This window comes from Dendrobates tinctorius, unplaced genomic scaffold, assembly GCF_039654945.1.
Source record: "Dendrobates tinctorius isolate UK_male_01 unplaced genomic scaffold, ASM3965494v1 ptg000222l, whole genome shotgun sequence".
In the NCBI taxonomy this organism is placed as follows: Eukaryota; Metazoa; Chordata; class Amphibia; order Anura; family Dendrobatidae; genus Dendrobates; species Dendrobates tinctorius.
Window position 1 is genome coordinate 1466947 of NW_027361889.1, and position 22582 is coordinate 1489528.

General features: G+C 42.7%; 1 protein-coding gene across 1 annotated transcript in view; it reads left to right on the forward strand.

Moving 5' to 3' along the window:
* The first annotated feature begins 338 nt into the window (after positions 1–338).
* The window catches only part of MICALL2 (MICAL like 2), a 54964-nt gene continuing 32720 nt past the window's right edge, over positions 339–22582 (forward strand). Inside the window, exons 1-4 of the mRNA XM_073555176.1 lie at positions 339–501; positions 4631–4784; positions 18843–18891; positions 20020–20161. Coding sequence (XP_073411277.1) covers positions 4642–4784; positions 18843–18891; positions 20020–20161 — 334 coding nt within the window. The 5' untranslated portion in view covers positions 339–501; positions 4631–4641. The remainder of the gene's footprint in view (positions 502–4630; positions 4785–18842; positions 18892–20019; positions 20162–22582) is intronic.

Genomic DNA, 22582 nt, shown 5'->3' on the forward strand with positions numbered 1-22582 from the left:
TTTTTCCCCATTTTCAGTCCTTTATACGGTAAAGCGAATGGCGTCGTTCAAAAAAAAAACTGAAGCGTAAAAAAAAAAAAAAATAGAAAAACTGACAAGTTAAAGTTTTGCTGCACACGTGCCAGGCTAGTTTACGGCTGTGACGTCACCTGTACAGCTATGATTACGCGGAGCCTAGCAACAGTCGCTAAGGAGCCTCAGCCGCAGTCAGTGTTTTGGTGGTGGGTGACGTCAGCTTTAGTCCCCGCCTACCTCGCTAATTCCCGCCCACAACCCCGCTTCCACTGCTGTTCTCTGTTCTAACGAAAGCTTTTCCCCGCCCACCCCGGACACAAACCCCGCCCCTTGGCTGCAGACTGTGCGCTTCAGTCGGCGAGTCACAGTCTCACACGCTGCACTGCGGGAGTCCGGGCAGGAGGTGACAGCGCTTCTGCTGCGCGCCTATGGAGGACGCCACGTACGGGCACTGACGGGAGCAACGAGCGAGAGGAGCCCCGTAGGGTGAGCTGCCTGTAACCGCTCCATGTCTGTTGTGCCCGATTCACACTCCAGCTCATAGACATTAACCCTGTCAGTGCAGGGAACCACATGCCTATATATATCTGTGCAGTGTAATGTGCTCTCTATATATATTTATTATTTATTTTTTTCTCTGTGTGTCTGGGTGCACTAACTTTTGCAATACTTGGTGCTGATTTGCATATCTGCCCCAAATATATATATAATATTTTTTTTTTTCCAAAATGTTTGTCGCCCTGGCCTGATCTGGGACTGGCACACTAAGGGTTAAGGCCGCCAGGCTGCTTTCCAATATCCACGGATGTGCTTTATCACTTGTGGCGCTAATTACGGAGCAAAGTTCTCCAGCGGCGGTGTCTCTGTCTCTTCTTCCTGCGTTGTCAGAATATGGCCAGATCTATTTTTTTTTTTTTTTCTTATAGGAAGGCAAAAAGTTTTTTTTTTTTTTTTAAAAGTCGCCGGTGTTTTTTAAAAAAAATTTACTCAATGCTCTATCCGATCAGAGTAATCTGCTTCTTTCTCCTCAGTCAGGGTAAAATCTGACTGATCGTTGACATTCCTGATAGGTGACAGTTGGTGCTTGTAAGGTTCTATGGAGAGGGGAGGAGACAGAGATTCTGCTGCAAGTTCTCCATAGAACGTTATGAGCACCAACTGTCATCTCCGGTCTCGGTAATGGGAAAGTCTTTAGATTTTATTTGTGAATTGAAGCTTTTGAGAATAAGCTCAGTCCTGGAGAAGAAATAAGCAGATTTCGCTTAAAGTTTCTCATAGTCACATGTACTATTGATCTATGGAGAAAAATAGGTATGATGACCGCTACTCTTTTACAATTTTCAGGGTGCACAATGAGACGGTGAGATGCTGGGGCTTAGAATTTTGTATAGAGACCGGTGGCCTATTGTAGACCTTTAAATTTTGGGTTTTCGGCTTAGAGAAAAAAAAAGAAAGGGAGGGGGGGTGACCAAACCATAAAATACTGGATCAAACTCTGAAACCTTCTTTTTAGGGTTGAGCTCAGTTTTCACATATGGATCTGCTCATCATCACAGTTTTTTTTTTTCCGCCTCGGACATCAATCATCTAATAGGTGATGAAAGTCTGATCAGTGGGGGGGCCCACCGATCACTAATGCGGGGTCCTAAGCTTCACAGGCCTCCTAGCTGCACGCCCACAGAGAAGAGTATCGCTCCGTTCAAAGTTTACAGGGCTCCTAGGGAACAGACATATCGCCTATCCATGGGAAAAGTATCTTTAAAGGGATCCTGTCATCACATATACAGCCCTTAAACCGCCATCATATCTTTTCACAAGTGTTCCCGGACCACCGAGGGGTCTAACAGCCCAGGGATACATCATGATAAGTCAGCGTCATCCTGCGCATGTGCAATAAAGTGTCTAAGGCTCAACTTCCACTGTGCATGTACTGGATCCCGCTCGTGATTTCAGTGAGGATTGCATGACTACTGAAAAAGCAAAGACCGCCCACCGGACTCTTCACAGGTTGCCCTAGTTCTGAGAGGCTGTGGTTCCAATTTCTGCTTATTTTTCAACTAGAACAAATCCTAAGACCAATCCAAAATCATTTTGTTAGTCGTTTACACTCTTGCAAATAGATAAACTTCTTCCCAGTTCCCCATAGGTCATTGGTGAGCAACAGCTCCCTTAATATAGGTCTGTCAGCTGATTACACTATACAGACTAATTATATAGATCTCTTATACTGAAAATCTGTGTCAGAATGACCGTATCATATTTAAAATTATGATTTTAATATTAGGCATGGAAAGCATCATACAACTATTCTTGCATGTATTTTCAAAGTAAGTATACTGGCCTCATCAGGTCCAATAGATTTATATAATAATATATTCAGTTTGTATTGTGAAAAAATCAGCTGTAAATCCATCAGGGGAGGAATTTGAATTAAGACTACGATGCTATATAAGGAAGGATGAGGAGGCCGTCCAGTCTGATCTTCTTGTAGGGTTGTCCGTTGGTGGTTCCTCATGAGAAGGTGAGCTCACCAGAGGTCCTACGGTGATTCAGTCCGATCTTTCTCTGGTTTCGTGGCACAGGAGCAGTTGGACTTTCTATGAAATTCGTTACGGTCTATTGGAGAGGCGAGATTCCTATTTTAGACTCTTTCGGAGCTCCTCGCGGTATATAATTGGCCAGGGCAGACAGGTACATAGCGTAGACCTGATGTCTCCAGGCTAGAGCTACTGGTGGCGCCCCAATAGCCATACTCTAAGGGCTGTCCGGTATTTTTGGTGGAATGTGAGAGGCGGATGTGAACACATCCCTACATGAATGTTACCTGTGAATATCTCGATTTTGTCTCGGCATGGTCTACAGAAGTGTAGGTGTAGCCCTCGGCTTATATTGTCCACTTCGGCTAGTTTCCGTGATTGAGGCTGACATGTCTGTGCTGATACCTGCACTTCCTCCAGTAGTGGTGAGATCTTCATCAGTCTGTTGTGTAGGTGTCATCCTAATCTTCCAGCCTGTGATCTTCTTGGAAGTATCCTAATCTCCCAATTTGCTACTTGTCATCTCGGGTCTGTCTACACTTGTAGGACTAGGGGCCTCCTGTAATCTGACCAGACCCCCCCCCCCCCCGCTCTTCTCCTCATTCCTCTCTGAAGTTGTTTTTCTCATGTGACATCTTCCAATTTGATCAGTAGGTGAATCACCAACGTACGTGAAGAATATATATCTACTTTAGGGTGTCCTGTTTTTGTTGCGTGTCCCAATTAACCTTAGATGACTCGTCCCACCAACTTTTATGGGATCTGTTCACACTGTGATCATCAGATTTTTGACGGGATCTACCAGTAAGTTTCCATCTTAAAGGGGTTGTCCAGATGCTTAATATTTTTGTTATAGAATGGTGTAAAATAGTAAAAGGAGTAATAATCGCCTTAATGATCAGCTCCTTTCTAGAGTTCCATTCTTTGTACATCCTGCTTTGTCTGGGCAGACGTGTGACCTTTGCAGCCAATCACTGGCTTCAGCAATGATCCATTAGTCACTGCTGCGGACAGTGATTGGCTGCAGTGGTCTCATGTCCCCTACCGGCTGCTCTCTTTGTGACTATTGCACTGTGTAGCCATTTAAAAGTTAAGGAAGGTGATCCCTTTGTGGCCCCAAAGAGGCGTTGTAGCAGCAGGATGTATGTGTGTCTGGAAGTGCATTGGGGCGTGGCGATGCACTTCCAGGTCCTTAAGCCTCACGCTGTATTCCCTGTTGTGTATCGAAGCCAACAACCTGTCAATCAACCAGAGGAGGGTTGTGCTAAGGCCACGTTCACACGATCAGTATTTGGTCAGTATTTTATATCAGTATTTGTAAGCCAAAACCAGGAGAGGAACAATCAGGGGAAGAGTGTGATAGAAACTCGTCACCACTTCTGTATTTATCACCCACTCCTGGTTTTGGCTTACAGATACTGATGTAAAATACTGAACGTGTGAACGTGGACGGAGGCTGAAGAGCTGGAAATGCATAGTCACTCCCCAATGCTCTTACACACACACACACACACATATAACTTCAAAACATGATTTCTCGCTGCTGCAGCACCTCTTTGGGGCCACAAAGGGATCAACTTATCGTTTAAAGGGATATAAATTGTTTTTGGCTGTTGAGTTTTCTAAAAGGCTCTCTTTAAACTAAGTGGTCGGACAGCCCCTTTAACTGGTACCTCCAAGTATACTGGTACAGTATACGTTGCCCAAAGGCTTTTCTGGAGCAGGAGAGGCGCTGAACATAATTTTGGACAGTGGAGTTAAACCTCTGATGGGAGGCGAGAACGCCGCTTGCAACATTTAAAGACAACACGTATGATGGGTTTGCTGAGACTTGACAACTTCACTATGGGGGCAGCACAACGTAGGGGGTCCTCTTCCCCCCCCCCCCCACAGATCGTTTTCTGCCATGTATCACAGTCCCATAGGGAATGAATGGAACGCTGTTGCATGTGCCAGACCACCGGTGATGGGATCGGTGATGCCCCCATCACTACAGCGTTGTCTTACCCGATTACCCCTTTAGAGTTTCTTCTTTTCTTTATCATATTGTAACAGTAGCTTTCTTTTGTGTTCCGCAGTCGCCTCCAGGATGGCCGCCACCAAGGCTCTCCAGCAGTGGTGCAAGATCCAGTGCGATGGATATCGTGATGTTAGCGTTACTAATATGACCACGTCCTTCAGGGACGGTCTGGCGTTCTGTGCCATTCTTCATAAACACCGCCCCGATCTCATGTGAGTATCTTCCCAGATGTCTTCACATTTGTGCCACCTCTTTGACGAACCTTGTGTTCAATTCTTGTTTAGCTACAATGTAACATCCTGGAGTCCAGACAGAATGGGGTCAGAGTATCGCCCAGGACGTCACAACTCTTAAAGGGAATCGGTCACCCCTTTTTAGTGATATCATGTAAAGAGATCACCCAATTGTGCGTCCCATAAGGATTCTTTTAGGATTTTTTATTCCCCCCTGACCTCGCACCTTTGATGCAAAATTACCTTTATGTGCGTGAAGAGGTATGCAAATCGCCGCGGTCCGGTCCGATGGGCGTGGCTTAGGTTACTTTCACACTTGCGTTTTTTTTGCGCTGCGTGCATAGTGCAAACGCGCATAAAAAGCGCATCATGCGTTTTGTATGCGGTTTCTTGTTTTTTGTGCATGGTTTGTGCAAAAAAAAGCATGCGTTTTTTTGCGCTGACATGCGCATGACCATGCGCACGTCAGCGCTCCCATAGACTTTAATGTGTTTTTGGGTGAATTTTGTGTGCATTGCGTGCGCATGCGTTTTTTTGAGACAGGTCGGATGCACAAAAAATGCAACAGGATGCATTTTGTGCGCCCGGGAGCACACTACAAAAAAATGCATGCGCGTATAAACGCATGACAATGCGCACCCATGTTAAGTATAGGAAAAAAAAGCATGCGCATGTATGCGCAAAAACACGCAAGTGTGAAACCAGCCTAAGTCGGCTTCTCTCCCCCCCCCCCCTCATCCTTGGCTTGCTGAGCGTAATCTTCATCTGTGAATATCACAGATAACGTTGTTTTCCGCGCTTGTGCATTCAAAAAGGCCTCCGGGGCCTGCGCAGTATGCTTTGCCCAACTGTGGGCGAAGCATATAATCGGTACTGCGCATGCGCCAGTATTTTCCAGCGCGGTCTATGCCCCGGAAGTCTTCACATGCACGACACACTTCCAGGGCATAGACGGCGCTGGAAAATACCGGCACATGAGCAGTACTGCTTATATGCTTCACCCACAGTTGGGCAAAGCATACTGCGCAGGCCCCGGAGGCCTTTTTGAATGCACAAGCGCGGAAAACAACGTTATCTGTGATATTCACAGATGAAGATTACGTTAAGCAAGCCGAGGAGGAGGGGGAGGAGCCGACTAAGCCACGCCCATCGGATCGGACCGCGGCGATTTGCATACATCTCCACCAAGATAACAAAGGTATTTTTGCATCAAAGATGCGGGGTCGGGGGGAATAAAAAATCCTAAAAAAATCCTTATGGGACGCACAATTGGGTGATATCTTTACATGATATCACTAAAAAGGGGTGACAGATTCCCTTTAACAGTGTGGGTGTCTTGAGAACACCGATTCTATTAACAATGTAGCAGACAAGGCAGCCCATGACCACACAGGCCCTTCTGGCATTTGTTAGAATTGCCAGATGGCCAATCCGGCCCTGTCGCCCACCTTAGCAAAGTGGTGCGTGATGTCACATTAGGGCCGGACAGTGACAGGCCGGTGGCCTATGATGTCACTAGTGCGCGCGCCTACTCATGTGATGTAATTGGTCATAAATTTGACCACTCAGAACTCAGAGGGAACAGATCCATTCCTCAAGGGACTAGTGAAGAATTTTGTATTTCTTTATATAAAAGCCACTCTCGACCAAGGGATTTATTATATTTGTTTTCATTTTTGCTCTTTACTCCCTTTATTCCTAGAGCTATACATTTTTTATTTTTCTTTTATTCCTGCCAACATAACCATATGAGGGCTTCTATTTTGCAGAACGAGTTGTAGTTTTGAATGACCCCATTCATTCCTAGTGGGTGAAAGGGTGGAGAACCCAATTCCCCTCATAATTCTGCCATTGGTTTTTGGGTTTTGCTTTTAACAACGTTCATTGTGCTGTAAAAATAACCTGACAATATGATTCTCCAGGTCAGTTCGATTACTGCGATACCAAACTTATAAGGGTTTTTTTTATTGTTTTTATAATTTTATTTTTGTTATTTTTGTTTTTATTATTATATTGGTTAATACTATTCCAAATTTTGTGTCTCCATTTTGTAACTTATTTTATTTCATTTTTTCGACTAATGGAGCTGTGCAAAGGCTTTTTTTTGTGTTTTTAAATTGATTTTTGGGGTACATACAACTTTCTGATCGCTTTTTATTGTAATTTTAGGGTACGTTGCAGCAACTAAAAAGCATTGATTCTGACATTTCAGCTTTTCTTTCTATTCTAAATTTAACATGTGGTTTAAATAATTTTATATTTTGATGAATCGGACTTTTACGGACGTGATACCAAATATGTTTATACTTCTTAATTTTATTTTTAAACTAGGAGAAAGGGGGTCGATTTTAAACGTTTAGATATTTAACGTGTTTTTTTTTTTTTCTACTTTTATTTTGTAGTCTCCCAGTCTTTTTTAAATGTCACTGTCAGTGATTGACAGTGGCATGTAAATGATTAAATTGCAGTGATCGGAGCAAGTTCCGATCAATGCTGTAAGTGGAGAGACTAGCTGTCAGGTTCAGGGTCAGTTTCTCACCTTGCTCCCCGACGGTACTATTATGTGCTTCATCAAGAAGGGGATAAAGAGGACCCCGCCAGATTTCACAGCATAAACTGTATGTATTATTTAATAGATCTCTTAAAGCTGATGATGCTGGTGTACTTACTATCAAAATGGCTGATATAATCCCTTGTGACACTTTCGCTAACGAATATTGAAATGAGTATTTTGTGAGTCTGTGGCCCCTGCTGGACTCATAAAATGCTATTTTTTATGGATTTTAGTAATTACTCCAGCCTCATCAAGTCTTAAGTGTTTATATAATAGTTTATGCAGTTGATATTATGAAATCTGGTGTCTGGTCCACTTTTAAGAGAGTCTTGAATTTTATTTTTTTATCCCTGTAAAAACTCATTAAAGTTCCAATTTGTATATAATAAGGTATCTATTCACTGACAGCAAGCTGGTAGAAATAATAATAAAAAAAGCAAAGTGTATTGGAAAAGTTGTATAATATTTTATGAAGGGGTTATACAAGATCATAAAAAAAAATGCGACTACCATTGTCCAAAGCTGAAATAAATGGGACTGAGCTGCAGTGTCACACACGGCCTGACAACTGCTGTGGCGCTGTTATCAAGGAAGATGCCACCATGCTTTACTAATCTGGTAAACCTTGTGTTGTAATTTCTAAATTATTAGCAATATTTCTGATATGTTGCATTGCTGAGGCAGTAAAGGTACTAATGACGCTTTTTAACATGCAGTTATGGGAAAATAATGCCCGGTGAAATAAGCCGTACCTGTCTGACATTGTCACTGTTTGCCCTGAAGAAAGGGCGTCGATCGGCCTCAGACGTAAAGTGAATGCGGCATTCATAAGTTATGATGAAAATGAACAATTTGTGTGGGCAGCGCTGGAAAATGTGAAAACAGGCTGCCATTGAGCTGAAGGATTAAAGGTCCACCCTGTTATGTGTTCCAGCGTCTGTGTCCAGCCAAAATACAGCTAATGAGGTCACTGATGAATTTGTTCTCCACTGATGACCTAAACACACGAGCTGGAAGGAAGGCAGGATGATAGCGGGAGTTTTATATTGTCAGTTGGTTGGTATTAATTCCAATATTCACCTGTAAGCACCTTCCCAGAGGATAGGAACTGTTTTGGAGATAGCGATCCCACTGATCAGACTGATCAGTATTGGGCAGTTCGTTCTCCTCCTTCGCAAGAAGATGCCTCCGGACTGTAAGGCTATATTCACATGTTGCATTTTTTTTTCCCTCAGCCAAAACCTGCAGTAAAAACGCTGCGTTCAAAACGCCCATTTCACAGAGGTTTTTTGGTGCGGATTACTTATGATTTGTCTACAGTACATGTTAAATTAACTTACTTTTATTGAAAACGCTAAAAGTATTGACACGCTACAGATTTAAAAAAAAAAACAAAAAAAAAAAAAACCAGCATGAGCACTTGATTTCTGAAACTTCAAAGCTTTTGCAGGAGCTGAAAAAAACAGCTTTCATTTGCATAAAAAACATTGTGTGAACATAGCCTCTGACACACATTGTTTTTTTTTTTGTTTTTTTTTTTTAGCAAGTTTTTTTTACCTTGCTAAAAAGTGCGTGTTATAGTCCAAAAAATATGGCTACTATATCCTATACCTGTAGTGTAGGACGCAACATTGGTAATTGTTCTTTGTTTTTTTGAATAACATTGGTTACCGTGGGGCAATTTTGGAAATCCCTGAACACTCCTGTAAATATCACCTCCCTTTATTTAAGAAATGCTTGAAAAGTTTCCCCTCCCAATTATTTTTTTCTTTTGCATAATCTCTGACCTTTTTAATAACCAACATTTTGTGCCACACAGGTTCTCTGTGGATCTTTTACAGGTTTTCTGGGGACCTAATGTAGATTTTCAAAGTAAATACACCAGCCTCATCAGGCCTAAGGGATTAATTTACTAATAATGTGTGCAGTTTGTATCAGCTGTTATCCTCATTTGATTGGAAACTGTGTTTGAGACTTTCTTGGTGGATGTTTAACTAGATAATTTGCCTTGAGAAACGCTCCTTCCGGTTTTCTTTATTCAGAGTCAGACTCCGTTGATCCTTTATACATCTCCATCTGAATAAAGTTTGTGTAGATAGTGATATCAAGTGTTTGCTTTCTAGGTGTTGTGCACGTTGCTTGCGGACGTAGCGCGCCGACGGCTGGTGCTTACCTCACCTGTCACCAGTGCGCCGACGGATGATGATTACTTCACCTGTCACCGTGCACGAGTGCAATACATTTTTCTGCACCTGCGACATTGTCTATTGATGTATTAGAACTGTCAGCGGTAGTTTCTCATGAATCATTTTTACAGTTGTTACTAAGAATCGGACTACGGGCAAGTCAGATCACCAAGGCGGATGAATGTTAAAGGGTTATTCCCAACATTTCAAGTCATCTCCACTCCCAAGAATAGGACTCTGAAATTCCGCTTCAGAATAGCATGCGTGGCCACCGCCCTTTACAACGTGGCATTTTCATGGTGGGAAAGATATTCTCTTTCCTGTGAATAGTGAAACCCTTTCCGTGTTGGGGATAACCCCTTGTTATAAGGTGTGCTTGGCAGTATCTTCAGTGTGCTTGAATACTATGTTCAAGTCCCCGCGGCTGCATGTCTCGCGAAACCTGCAGCCGCGGGGACTCGAGCATATTATTTTTGCAAATTTTTCTGGACACAGTTGTCCAATGAAAAAAATCAGAAACCTGCCCAATTTTGATCCCGTTGTCTGATCAAGATCGGCAATGCAAGTCTCTGGGTCCGTGGAAAGAAAATTGGACTGATTTTCACAGAATGGAGAAAGTGGAGAACTTTTTTTTTTCTTTCTATTTTCTCTCACTCTCTCTCACTCTCTCTCACTCTCTCTCACTCTCTCTCACTCTCTCTCACTCTCTCTCACTCTCTCTCACTCTCTCTCACTCTCTCTCACTCTCTCTCACTCTCTCTCACTCTCTCTCACTCTCTCACACACACACACCATAATCTGTGCGTTCTTCTCGGATTTGGAGGAACCAGTTGTGTTGACCCTACACTTCGTTTTTATTTTGGTGATGCACCAAAGTAAATGGTCGTCCCGTTGAATATGGTTGATCGGTGGAGGTCCAGCCTCCAGGTCTTGCTCTGATGTGCAGAATCGTAGAGTTGGCAGGGACCTCCTGGGCCATCTGGTCCAACCCCCTGCTCAAAGCAGGATTCACTAAATCATCCCAGTCAGATGTCTGTCCAGCCTCTGTTTGAAGACTTCCATTGAAAGAGAACTCACCACTTCTTGTGGCAGCCTGTTCCACTCATTGATCACTCTAACTGTCAAAAAGTTTTTTCTAATATCTAATCTGTGTCTCCTCCCATTCAGTTTCATCCCATTGCTTCTAGTCTTTCCTTGTGCAAATGAGAATTCTACAATGTGACAGCCCTTGAGATATTTGTAGACAGCTATTAAGTCTCCTCTCAGTCTTCTCTTTTGCAAACTAAACATTCCCAAATCCTGCAACCCAACCTTTCCTCATAAGACAGGGTTTGCTTCTGGTTGCTCTTTTCTGAACTTGCTCCAGTTTGTTGATGTCTGTTTTAAAATGTGGTGCCCAAAACTGGACACAATATTCCAGATGAGGTCTGACCAAAGAGGAGTAGAGGGAAATAATGACTTCACGTGATCTAGACTGTATGCTTCTGTTAATACATCCTAGAATTGCATTTGCCTTTTTTGCTGCTGCATCACACTGCTGACTCATATTCAGTCTGTGATCTATTAGTATACCCAAGTCTTTTTCACATGTGCTGTTGCTTAGCCCTATTCCTCCCATTCTGTATATGCTTTTTTCATTTTTATTGCCCAGAATAAAAATTTTTCCAGTAGGAAGGGTCGTCCCTTTATTATAATAATAATAATAAATTTTATTTCTATAGCGCCGACATATTCCGCAGCACTTTACATTTCAGAGGGGATTTGTACAGACAATAGACATTACAGCATAACAATAATCACATACAGTTGTGGCCAAAAGTATTGACACCCCTGCAATTCTGTCAGATAATACTCAGTTTCTTCCTGAAAATGATTGCAAACACAAATTCTTTGGTATTATTATCTTCATTTAATTTGTCTTAAATGAAAAAACACAAAAAGAATTGTCTTAAAGCCAAATTGGATATAATTCCACACCAAACATAAAAAAGAGAGTGGACAAAAGTATTGGCACTGTTCTAAAAATCATGTGATGCTTCTCTAATTTGTGTAATTAACAGCACCTGTAACTTACCTGTGGCACCTAACAGGTGTTGGCAATAACTAAATCACACTTGGAGCCAATTGACATGGATTAAAGTTGACTCAACCTCTGTCCTGTGTCCTTGTGTGTACCACATTGAGCATGGAGAAAAGAAAGAAGACAAAAGAACTGTCTGAGGACTTGAGAAACCAAATTGTGAGGAAGCATGAGCAATCTCAAGGCTACAAGTCCATCTCCAAAGACCTGAATGTTCCTGTGTCTACCGTGCGCAGTGTCATCAAGAAGTTTAAAGCCCATGGCACTGTGGCTAACCTCCCTAGATGTGGACGGAAAAGAAAAATTGACAAGAGATTTCAACGCAAGATTGTGCGGATGTTGGATAAAGAACCTCGACTAACATCCAAACAATGGCAGTTTGGAGAAGGCACCCTTCAAATATCAGGGACCTGGAGCAGTTTGCCAAAGAAGAATGGTCTAAAATTCCAGCAGAGCATTGTAATAAACTCATTGATGGTTACTGGAAGCGGTTGGTCGCAGTTATTTTGGCTAAAGGTTGTGCAACCAAGTATTAGGCTGAGGGTGCCGATACTTTTGTCTGGCCCATTTTTGGAGTTTTGTGTGAAATGATCAATGTTTTGCTTTTTGCTTCATTCTCTATTGTGTTTTTTCATTTAAGACAAATTAAATGAAAATAATAATACCAAAGAATTTGTGTTTGCAATCATTTTCAGGAAGAAACTGAGTATTATCTGACAAAATTGCAGGGGTGTCAATACTTTTGGCCACAACTGTAGATTATAACAAATACCAAGAGGAATGAGGGCCCTGCTCGCAAGCTTACAGTCTATGAGGAGAAAGGTGGGTGGTAACAGTTGCCCTGATTGTATGGACCAGCCATAATGTTAAGTGTGTAACAGTACAGACACAGAGGGCTAATGGATGCATAAAGCATGTGGGAACATGATGCGGGGAACCTGGTTATGGTAAAACTTTTGGCTGTGCAACACAGTCCCATTGAATGATTGATCGGTGGAGGTCCAGTCTACAGAACTCGCCCTGATCTGCAGTAGGAAGTATCGTCCCGTTGAATATGATTGATCGGTGGAGGTCCAGTCTCCAGGTCTCGCTCTGATGTGCAGTAGGAAGGGTCGTCCCGTTGAATATGTTCGATCGGTGGATGTCCAGCCTCCAGGTCTCGCTCTGATGTGCAGTAGGAAAGGTCGTCCCGTTGAATATGATTGATCGGTGGAGTGCCACCGCAATTGGAAGGGTTGCGCCGCAGTGCCATTGTGCCTTCTTTCAGCTGATCAGTGGTGGTCCCGGTTATCGGACCGTATTGATTAGTAATCTATTTAGAGCAGGCCTCACCATGGGCCAAGATTAGACACTGGCCCATTTTGCTAAGAAACCTCCATTTTTTTTTTTTCCCATATACAGACCATATTACAAAGAACAGTAGAGCAATAAAAAGGATGAAATTAAACTCAAGTAGAAAGATGTCTGGGCCCCGTCCAAGCGAGGTTAAGAACCGCTGGGTCAGAAAATTGAACATACAGAGGCCCAGAGCTGGTGACGAGCGGAGAGGATGTGCGCTCTCATCCTTGTAAAGTCTGCTGTGCGGGGAAACATCAGGAAGCCGGATGAAACAATCCTAATGCCTTCTATTTTGGGTGTGGGGGTCTCGGAGTCACTGGGCCTTTCCTCCCTCTTGGTATTTTTTCCTGTGTCGTTCACTGAGGATGACTTGTTCTTCTACGTCTGGCTGATATCGCACAGCTGTACTCGTAGATAAAGGGATCTGTTTAGGAGATCTTCAGAAATGGCGAAAACAAGAGACCTGTGGATAATTTGGAGGAGAACATTTTGGCTGGTACAATATAGACCCGACAGTTTTTTGGGAGACCAGGTCAGCCAAGTTTTTTAAAATCCTGACCCCCCCAAATCCATGAGACCTTTGACATACAAGGGAGGTGGGTGCCGACAAGCCAGTCCGCCCTGGCCAGGATATTTAGGTACATGGGCATCGAGCTGGAGAAGGAAAGCTTAGCCATGACTCGGACATACTTGTTAACTGTCCTGGATATGTTGGGACTGTTACTACTTTCAAGAAATTCTCTGATGTCTTGGGGGTCAAAATGGAGCAGCTTCTACATAAACCCGACCCTATAAATGGGTAGTTCTGGATGGTATTGAGGTTGCTCACAGGTGGGACCGGCGACTGGGTTGCATAAAAAAAAAAAAACAAAACATTTGTGTTATGTCATTTTCCAGATCTCAGTTGGCCGTCGGTGAATGGAAACATGGAATTACCTTATATAGCCCATATCGACCAATCACCTTGCAGCTTTCATTGTATAAGAGCCACATATGAAATGAAAGCTGTGGTGTGATTGGTTGCTATGGGCAACAAAGACTGTTTTTAGACCAATTCCATAAATCTGCCCCAAATTTTCTGTACGTCCAAGACTCCTGTTCATGGCGGAGAAAGGCTAAGCGGCCATCAAAACACTCTGGTCGCCACTATCAAAGCCTTTAACTACTTTTGGCATATGTGTTGTAAGGTTCCCTGGTGCTTGCCCCAAGTGGGCGCTTTTTTTTTTAAAGGGATTGTCCAGAATAAGGAAAGCATGGCCGCTTTCTTCAACCACAGCGCCTCCCTTGTTGATATGTTGTGTGCGGTATTGCATCTCTGATCCGTTCACTTCAGGAGAGCTGTAATACATGACGCCATCATCATCGGGAGCGGTGCTGATTCTGGATGAAAGCGGCCACTGTCCTGTACAACCATTTTCTCAGCTCAAAACCCGAGTAATGTGAGAGAGACCGGTTGCAAGGGGGGGTGGGGGGGTGGGTAAGGTTCCCGACGTCACTGCTTTAATATATGGTGGTTGTTAGGTAAAATATCCATAGTAACCAAGCTGTTTATCTCCGAGCTGGAACATGGCTGATATTCCAGTGGTGTCAGCCGTGATCGTAGTCAGTACGTGCGCTCGGCATGATACTAACCAGATGTTGTACACAAATGTGGCGGCTGAGTCATTTACCCTTTAAATAGTTAGTGGTAATGAAGGGGTCATTGGCCTGGGACTGCCGACACGTGACAGCGCCAAGAAGGGGGAATTCGTGGTTAGTGACACATACCGCATCGGTAGAGCGCCTGCCCGCAGTGATGTGGCACGGATGAGTCAACAATATTTTTTTTTTTCCTAAGAAACCATTGCTTTCCAACCAAAAAAAATAAATAAAAATTGAATATTTCAGAATAAATATCCTATTTTTTTTTTTTCTTCTTTCTTTTTTTTTTGCCCATTCTAGAATATTTTATCAAAATATTGTATGATGAAATGTTCGGCAAGTTGACTATATATTTTTTATTTTAATTTCTCACCATTTTCATAATCTTTGCCGTCGGTGAACCGAACTGTCATTATTTACCACTAATATATTATGATCATCCATCTATAACATGTGTATAACCTATAGAGCTAAATTAAAGGGGTTCCTTTGGCGATCAGCTGATCAACCCCAATCCCGCCTCTGGCAAAAAAGCGATTTATTTTTTATTTTATTTTTTTCTCTTTTTTTAATTTTTCTTCTTACCCCTGTGGCTAATCAACCAATGAGAAATGTAGCATTAAATTGCAAAGATTTAGGTGAATGGTTGTCCTGGTTAAAAAAAAAAAAAAGAAATATAAAAGCCCTTAATTCTAATTATAATAAGAAGCTGCTCTTTCTGAGTGACTATCTGTTCTGGCTTGGAAACTGAAGTCCCTAGAGATGGCTAGTCACGATTTTTCTGCTGTGTTTGACGTCCTACCCATATAGTGTCAGTCATTGCTAGCAATGTATAATGGACTTTTTAATGCACAGAGACCACGACTGGTCACTCATCAGTTGGTTAGTAAGAATGGCTCATGAAGTTTTTAGAAGACTTTTTTTGAATATGGGAACGTCTACTGAGTTGTAGGCTTAGACGCCCCCTGAAGAAGCATTCGGCAGCGAAACGCGTTGTAATCTCCCAGTTCCAATATGGGTGAAACGTTTTCAGTGGTATTCCTCATCACTACATTTGGATTGGAGCTACAGATGGGCAAATTGATTTAGAGTTAATGGTGCTTCATATATCGCAGGAAAATTCCATTTACTGTATCCATTACTCCTGTTTTTATAGCATATAATGGTATGGCGGTATAATGGTTTTGCGGTTGTATATTGTGGAATTCCTTTTGGAGATTAATTATGATTCTGAGATTAGGTTCTAAATATCAATTTGTAATAAAGTGGATTATTTTTCCATTGATTTTAGTGGTTATTGACTATTTTGTTTGTGGTGTATCCGAGTCACGTGCCGATCATAGCTCAGCTGCAATACCAGACACTGTCTATGGACAAACGTGGCGCTGTTTCTGGTAACAAAAAAAATAATACAGATATATATTTTTATCTTACAAACCTCCTCTTAGAGGAACGCAAAACCTAGAAATAAATACTAAAAGTACATTGGATAGTTTATCCCAGTGTTGGTCAGTCTGTAAGATTTTTTTTTTTCATGATCCAGAAATGAATGGTCTTGTAGAAATCCTGCAGATAACTCCGGGATAAATCTGCTGTTGAAGGGTCCAAGTTTCGGCTGACGAATGGAGAGGGGGGGATTATGGTATGAAATTGTGGAAAGCAATATTGGTGTCCTAGTGAAGGCAAGGCAGAGGGGGAGAGGCTCCTGCTGCAGCCAGTTGTCTTACAGCCAGACACAATAAAGGAGCAGGAGGAGGACATGGCTTACTTCGTGGGACACACAGTGGAGATTTCCATGTCTTTTTGTTGTATTTTAATTTTCATGAAATAAGTTAAAAGCAAGTGAGAAAATCAAGAAATTTACCGAGGTTTTATTTATTTTTTGTTCTTGTTAACGTGCGCTCGCTTATTATCGTCCCATTGTTGCATTGTTTCATTAGCGGAGAGATCTTTATCTGTGAGCTGTGGTCCTCTCCTCTCACAGCTGGGTCCTGTCACTCCGCCATGTGGCACTGTCATTGTACGCGGGGTCTTACGGGAAGCACCTGGATTGATGATAAAGGGTTGCGCCATGCCGATTAATTCAGGATGTGACCGCGTCCACAGCAGGTTGCCTGGTCTAACAATCCCAGCATGATTGGAGGGATGGGGACATCTATGTGACCTGGCGGTGACTCCTATCATTAATCATTCATCTTGTCATCACCATTGTTGTGTATCTTTATGTTACTGATTTAATTGACCAGGAAAATATTGCTTGGAAATGTATAGAAAGGAGACTCGAAATCTAGAGCTGTGCTAATGGTGGACGAGCTGGTCCTACGCGATGGGAAAGCTGGTCATAGATGGCAGGGTGTGTATTAGTGAAGCTTTGCCAGGTCTGGAGGCAGCTTGTGTGCCACCACCGCACTGTTCCTGCAGGAGGTTTATGGTAATAATAAGATACATATGTAATAAAATGTGTCCCAACCTCCTGAGCATCTAATGTGCGTGGTGGTGTCCTGATTGTCACCCATCAGCAGAAAGAAAAGAAGGCTCAGGCATGTGCAATGTCAACATATCCATGCTCTCAAGAGAGATAAGCAGCTGTGAGCGGTGTCTGACAGTGGTTCTCACTATTAAGAGCACATGCACGCTCAGCCAAGAAGAGGGTGCATGTAGATTGTGTATCTGCGAGAAATGGCTTGTATGGCCCACAGATATCTTGCCAGCTCAAAGTTTTGTTTGTTCGTTCTTTTTTTTTTTTTCTTTCTTTTATTCTGTTTTTTACTTTCATTCTCTCTTTCCCTGTTTCTTTCTTTCCCTGTTTCTCTCTTTCCCTGTTTCTTTCTTTCCCTGTTTCTCTCTTTCCCTGTTTCTCTCTTTCCCTGTTTCTCTCTTTCCCTGTTTCTCTCTTTCCCTGTTTCTCTCTTTCCCTGTTTCTCTCTTTCCCTGTTTCTCTCCCTCTTTCTTTCTCTCATCTGTCTACTTTGCAAAGCCTTGTACAGTAATATGGAGGGTCACTTTGGTCTTTGTTTGTGGGGTCTTCTGTCCTCTAAGTTCCCCACAGTATGTTCCTGTGATGTGTGCCACCTGATTTATACTGGATATACTTATTTTATGTTTTCTTTTTAAATACTTCTATAAAAAAGTCCCTCTAAAAGGGGGGTAAGGCGGCTCTCATGCCATGCCTATTCCCTTAATGCAAGCTTTTCTCCAGATCCCCTTCCGTTACCCCTCTGATGTAGACTATCCTTTGAGAACTTGAAGCCCGCTAATGGCATAATGGCATAGTATTACGTGAGATTTTCGCTGGCCCGTTTTCTCCGGAAAGTTTTGTTTTTACATGTTTCATAAACAAACATGAACGGGCAGATCTGACAAGGCAAGAATGTGAGCAGACGTTCTTCACAAGCCTGCCTTCACTTTTGCTTTGTATTGTGCTTTATGTATTTTTTTTTTTTTCTGCATGTGCCGATGTGTTCAGGATTGTTTGATGCAGCCGTGGTTCTTGGAACGTAACCGACAAACTTCTATTACCTGCGGGTTGTTGTGCTCGGCCCTGTTCACATAACAACCCTCTTTGCTTCGATAGCTCTGCTAGTGACGAGCAGATCGGCGTCCATCAGATGACTCGTCCTCATGTCATCTGCAATTTTATACAAGGAAAATTAACTTTTAAAATCCATGATGGATCATATAATACATGGTACCTGCAACTACTCCAACTGGAGCTGCCCATTGAAGGGGCTTTGTCAAATAAAAGGGGTCCTGAGAAAAGATTGGCTGTGTTTTATCATGCAGGTTCATCTTGGTTGCTGAGGCATGGGAACACTGCTCTCATCACAAGATGACTGTTCACACCAAGCACAGGTGCCCGATGCACCCTTGGTGTGGTCGAGCAGTTCAGTGCACCTTCCCACCTACTTGTTTTTCTTCCATCTCCATCCTTCCTAGCTCCCGTAAAGCCAGAGCTGTCAATCAAGGAAGAGGATGGCAGAGATAAATGAGAAGCAAGTAAGTTTGTAAGTTGCACAGAATAGAGAGCCTGAGCTTGGTTTGAACAGTCATATTTCCCTTTACTTCACCTGACCCCAGATATTTGGAAATATCCGCCATCCCCTTTAGACCTTAGAGCAGCTGTCTAAAACCTGTAGACTTCTTTTTGTAAAATACGACTGCAAGAAAAAAAAACCCTGTAGGAAAAATAACATTTTATTTTAATCCAAATGTTTATTTATATATATTTTTTTTCGCAGAAATTTCAACTCTCTTAGCAAGGAGAATATCTATGAGAACAATCACTTGGTAAGTTAATATAAAATGTAATTTAATAGAAATATTACATTTTTTCATACTATGCACATTGGTGCCTATATGATAAGAAACCTTATATTGAAAAGCAGTATACTGAGATAGGAGATGACAGTTGGTGCTTATAAAATTCTATGGAGAACTTGTATCAGAATGTCTGTTTCTGCCTCTAGCTCCTCCCTCTCCATAAGCATTTTAAAAGCACCAACTGTCATCTCCTATCTCTGTGATGGGGAAATCTGTCTAATCTCTAATATAATGGGAGTATTTCCTTTCTCAAACCTGTTCCAGTTTTTCATTTAAAAACAACTAGTAATTTTTAATTTTTGGGAGGATTGTCTGAGATTAGAGAAACATGGTTTATTTGTTCTAAAAACAGCACCACTCCAGTCCACAGGTTATTTGTGGAACTGCAACTAAGCCCCATTCACTTTAATCCTTTAGCGGCCAACCCACCCACAGCCGCTATACAGCCGCCATTCACTGTACCGGCAGCGCACACATCTAGCTCCGTTTACTGCTGGTTGGCCTTTTAAATGCCGCTGTCTATCTGTGAAAAATAAAAATTAGGAGTCTCAAAAAAAAAATGGCGACCCAACCGAAAGCGGCAAAAAAAAAAAAAGTTTGGGTCCTAAAAGAGTTAATAGATCGGAGCTGCAATACCGTACATAACCCATGGATCGGTGGGGCGCTCTTTCTGGAAGACGGCAGTCATGTTTTCCAATTTTTGGAAAAACCTCTTAAACTGTAAATAAAATATAAAGGCCGCTACTTCTCTTATGACCAATTTTTGGTGGAAATCCTCTATAATAGGCAGTTTAATATTGAATGAGGTTGTGATTGTGTATGAGTGCACGCGGTTATTAGGACAGGGATAACGTCCCTTGGAGACTCGCCGTTTACTAATATGTACAGATAAGCAGTCTTATTTACATATATGTTAATGACTAATTTATGCAGTGGAAGAGATAAGGCGGCACTATGCTGCTGATGGCGGTGTTATTGGATAGTGTTGTACACAGCGGGCTCTTGGGGGTCCCGTCTCGTAACGTGAGGCCTAGTAATGCTGCGCTCAGTGTTGTAATGTCTCCCGTGGGTCCCTTGTTATCCCCCTTGTTACAGGCTTTCCGTGTGGCTGAGGAACAGCTTGGGATTCCTGCGCTCCTGGATGCAGAAGATATGGTCCAACTCAAGGTGCCCGACCGGCTGAGCATCCTGACGTACGTGTCCCAGTACTATAACTACTTCCATGGACGCTCGCCTAGTGAGTAACCCGCTTTTAGTATCATTCCATGTGTCGGTGATGTAGCTTTGGGAGGTGCAGAGATAGCCATCACATTTGGGCTCTTGGTGCCTTGGGGTGGATGAATGGCCCCTTCGGCAGTATCAAAAATCGCATGGTGGCTCGCAGCCAGATTCTGCATTACGAGCTTATGGTTACATTTCCAGTTACGTCTTTGTCTAAAGGCAGTAAATGCCGTAGGATAGTTAAAAAAAAAAAAAGGCACTACTTACCCGATGAATTCGGTGTCTCTTCAATGCCGGTGATCTTTGGCTTTTTCCACTGCAGCGTTCATGTGACGGCACAAAACCTGCCGATGCCATGTAGCTTTTGTTCTTCACTCTACCATTGGTCAACACAACTCCATCTTTAGACTTATTCTCTCTCCATAGGGTGGGTGCTAACTTGCTGATCGGTGGAGGTCAGGACTCCGCCAATTCTTGGAACAGGGCTAATTGGAGTGGTGGCTGGCCATGTTCTCCTGTGCTTCATTCATTCTCTGTGGGGTGGCCAAGTACAGCACTTTTTTGGGTAGCCCCTTAGAAAATGAATGGAGCCAAGGAGCACATGGCTGGCCCCGTTCTCTGGACCCCCACTGATATCACCTATATCCTATAGAGAGGGGATAACTTCTGGTAGTGCTCATGTTTCACCATTGCGCTAGTCAACATTTGACCAATGTTCCCGTAGATCTATAGAAGCGAAAAGAGCCGTTCACCGCCCCATTAACACTGGACCATTATGATCAACCTGGGTCCCAGCAATCGGACTGTCACTGATCATACATGTATTACCTGTCCTGGGTTAACTACAGTAATTGTCTATCTTTTAGGATAAATTATGAAGGTTTTACTGGTGGGCTTTAACCTTTTGGACCTCCATGATCTGGAGAGTGGCAGCCACTGACCTTCTCTACCTGGCATGGTGACCTCAGTTTGGATTTGGCTAGATTTAGCTACTGTAGCTCAGCTCTTTCCATCTGATTTCCCCATTGTGTTCTGCAACAAGAAGTCCACAAAAGTTGCATTCGACTTTAGCCTGTGACTCGAGTTGCATGACCCATGTGGCCATAAAGTAAGGGACGAACTATGCATAGTGTGTGAAAAGTGTCATTAATTGGACAAAAAACCTGACCCCTCGTAATTTCTGTATTACATCATTTGCTGTTTTTTTCTGTTGTTTATATGGGAAAATCCCTTGTGTTGTCTTCTTCTGATGGGGCAGGAGGCGTATAGTGGTGGTTTTATGATGTGTTGAGGCTGTTTTCGGAGAAGGAGGCCCTGCTGCTCCCCCTCCTCTGTGGGAAAGCCCTCTTTAGTGAAAAAGGAATGAAAAGGATCAGTCTCCCAGGAGGATTGTTCAAAATGTTTTCAATTGTGCTCCTCATATGAGGGTGAAACCTCTTCCCACTCGCAAGCGATGAGGAATGTGCCCTGACGATGCGACCTCTGCCCCGGCTCCATGCTTCTATACTTGGAGTGTTAAATACTTCAAGTAGTTACACGATGATATTGAAACATCAAAAACATTGAAATAGAAACAAAAAACAATAAAACTATATTTTCCTCTACAATTAAAATCACAAAGAAAGTTTCAACTAAAGGGAATCTATCAGAAGGATTTCATCACCCAAGCTATTTAGATGCACATGTAGCTCTTTCAAAGACAAGTCCAGCAATACATTTACATGGCGAGTCTGTTCTTCCGTTTCTGAGAAATCGGTGTTTGAATTGATATGCAAATGAGGCTGAAGAGCTATGGTAGATCTGAAGCCTCTCTCACTCCAGCTCTATTTCCCACCGAGTGCCGCTTTCTCCGTGACTGATGACTCCTTTTCCTGAAGTCACACAGCATAGAGGCTGTCACTCAAGCAGAAAGAGGCGGAACTGGGCAGGAGATAGAGCTGGAGTGACAGAGGCTTTAGATCTACCATAGCACTTCAAGATCATTTGGTTATCAATTCAAATGCTGATTTTTCAGGAATGGACTGGCTATGTAAAGATATTGCTGGTCTTTTCTTTGAAATCACTACATGTGCATATAAATAGAGGGATAAATCCTGCAGACAGATTTATTTTAAGCCCACAAGTTGCCTGTTATCTATCCTAGCATTATCCGTTTAGGTAGGTGCTGACCAATATGGACACTGTTACAGCTCCTACGAGTGTTGTCATCCAACTTTATAGGCTCAAATGGCCACTGTCTGCTCGAAACACTGTATAAATTGGCATATTTTGGTGCAGGGTGGTAGTAATTGTGACTATACCGGTGATTCGGAGTAATAAAGTGCTGAACAGACATTGTGGCCTGCTCCTACAGGCCCCCATACGCATTAGATATCTCTCCCAGCACCTCTATACCCAGGAGCGGTCAGCTCTGCCTAGCGCTTTTGTATTCTCTGTG